This window comes from Ammodytes marinus (genome assembly GCF_949987685.1).
Source record: "Ammodytes marinus genome assembly, contig: scaffold_224, whole genome shotgun sequence".
NCBI classification, from domain to species: domain Eukaryota; kingdom Metazoa; phylum Chordata; class Actinopteri; order Uranoscopiformes; family Ammodytidae; genus Ammodytes; species Ammodytes marinus.
The window spans coordinates 2,501-5,000 of record NW_027648226.1 but is presented as its reverse complement, the minus strand read 5'-3'; the positions used below and the strand labels follow the sequence as shown (position 1 = coordinate 5,000).

At 41.3% G+C, this 2,500-nt stretch overlaps 1 protein-coding gene across 1 annotated transcript in view; it reads left to right on the top strand.

Moving 5' to 3' along the window:
- The window catches only part of LOC307270890 (uncharacterized protein), a gene marked incomplete at both ends in the record, with an annotated part of 10,698 nt that extends 8,588 nt beyond the window's left edge, over positions 1–2,110 (top strand). The window contains one exon of the mRNA XM_080054776.1: positions 1,838–2,110. Coding sequence (XP_079910902.1) covers positions 1,838–2,110 — 273 coding nt within the window. The remainder of the gene's footprint in view (positions 1–1,837) is intronic.
- Between the last annotated feature and the right edge of the window lie 390 nt (positions 2,111–2,500).

Here is a 2,500-nt window from a genome sequence, read left to right as displayed (position 1 = left end):
GTGCGTGCGTGCGTGCGTGCGTGCGTGCGCGTGCGTGCGTGCGTGCGTGCGTGCGTGCGTGCGTGCGTGCGTGCGTGCGTGCGTGTGTGTGTGTGTGTGTGTGTGGTAAGATAACACTGGCCATATACACACTGCATGACCTTTAAATACCCCTTTTACTTTACCCTTTGCACTTATTTTATTACTCCTCATAAACAAACCTCCATGTGCTGAATAATTATTTCATCTGGCCGACATTCAAGCCCTGGCTGTTCCTGGCATTCTCTAAGGCAAGTCAAGGCAAGGCAAGTTTATTTATATAGCACAATTCAAACACAAGGCCACAGGGGCACGATTAAAATACATAAAACACATTAGAAGACATTTAAAAGTGAATGAAAAGAAGTAAAACATTTAAATAAAATAATAATTACAGGTTAAAATGGAAACAGAAAAGTCTTCAGATTTGATTTAAAAGAACTGAGAGTTGCAGCAGACCTCAAGTTCTCTGGGAGTTTGTTCCAGATATTTGGTGCATAATAACTAAAAGCTGCTTCTCCTTGTTTAGTCCTAACTCTAGGGACTGTAAGTAGACCTGTATGTCTGTCTGTCTGTCTGTCTGTCTGTCTGTCTGTCTGTCTGTCTGTCTGTCTGTCTGTCTGTCTGTCTGTCTGTCTGTCTGTCTGTCTGTCTGTCTGTCTGTCTGTCTGTCTCCTTGTTTAGTCCTAACTCTGGGGACTGTAAGCAGACCTGTCCCAGACGACCTAAGGGCTCTGGACGGTTCATAACGTATCAGCAGATCAGTAATGTATTTTGGCCCTAGACCATTTAGTGCTTTATAAACCAACATCAGTATTTTGAAATCAATTCTTTGAGTGACTGGAAGCCAGTGTAAAGACCTCAGAACTGGGGTAATGTGATCCACCTTTTTGGTCCTAGTGAGGACTCGAGCAGCAGCGTTCTGAATTAGCTGAAGCTGTCTGATAGATTTTTCTGGAAGGCCTGCAAGGACACTGTTACAGTAGTCAAGTCTACTAAAGATAAATGCATGGACAAGTTTTTCTAAATCTTGCTGAGATATAAGCCCTTTAATTCTTGATATGTTTTTTAGGTGGTAGTATGCTGACTTATTAATTGATTTAATGTGTTTCTCTAAGTCACACATTTATATACAGTATGAAAAAAATACAATTAAATGGTGCTCCGAGGAACTCTCAGTGTGTGTTAATTCTAGCGCCCCCCTTTGGACTAAAAGCGGTAGTGTTTTTACCACGCCAGCTGTTGTTCCTGGGTGAGCGTATATACCCATGACAAAGGCATTAAGAAAAAACTATATAAAAATAGCATTCTTTTACACTGATGGTCTCGTTTGCTGTTACATGTAATTTATGATCATCAGGGGAAAAATGAGACTGTTTCAGAAATATTTAAAAGTTCCTAGTAGCTCCTTTAAAAACAGAATATATTATGATTGTCTATCCTTTTTTTTTGTGTGGGCCTATGTGTGTGCATGTTCGCAAACGTTTCATGCGGCTCTTACGTTCGTTTTACATGTTGTCTATTATTTAATTTTTTATTTCATTAATGTGTAGGCCCTATGTGTATGCCTGTTCGCAAATGTTTAATTGAGGACGCAACATAACGTTCGCAAACGTTTGGTGCGGACGCAACATAAAACTGCCCGCTCAGCTTGGAGGGAGGTTTTCCGTGAGTAAACTATTTGTGTCAAGTTCGCTCCGAAACAGAGTGGGAGAGTTCATATTTTTTGTTGAACGTTATGCCAAGCCATTCCGCTTTAGAGACATTTTTCTTCTTAAAAACATGCTGAAAATGCATTTTTAAGACCAGACCAGACCAGACCACACACACACACACACACACACACACACACACACACACACACACACACACACACACACACACACACACACACACACACACACACAGTCACACACACACACACACACACACACACACAGTCACACACACACACACACACACACAGTCACACACACACACACACACACACACACACACACACACACACACACACACACACACACACACACACACACACACACACACACACAAAGACTTGCAGATCGCATTGGTCCAAATAAGCACTGACTAAGTGCATTGAACGAAAAAACCTAGAATCGGATATTTCTTCAATTAAACAAAGATACAACAGAAGTCTACGCTTGTTTTTTTGAGCCAAGAAGAAACTAAATCTGCAATGCTACAAACCCCAGCCCCAGCCCAGGCAGTGAGGATAGATCAAGAGTTAGAGGTAATTACCCCTCAGCAGAATTTAGGAAAAACCCTTGTCTATGCATTTTATCTTCAGTAGAATGTGTGTGTGTGTGTGTGTGTGTGTGTGTGTGTGTGTGTGTGTGTGTGTGTGTGTGTGTGTGTGTGTGTGTGTGTGTGTGAGAGAGACTGTGTGTGTGTGTGTGAGATAGATAGATAGATAGATAGATAGATAGATAGATAGATAGATAGATAGATAGATAGATAGATA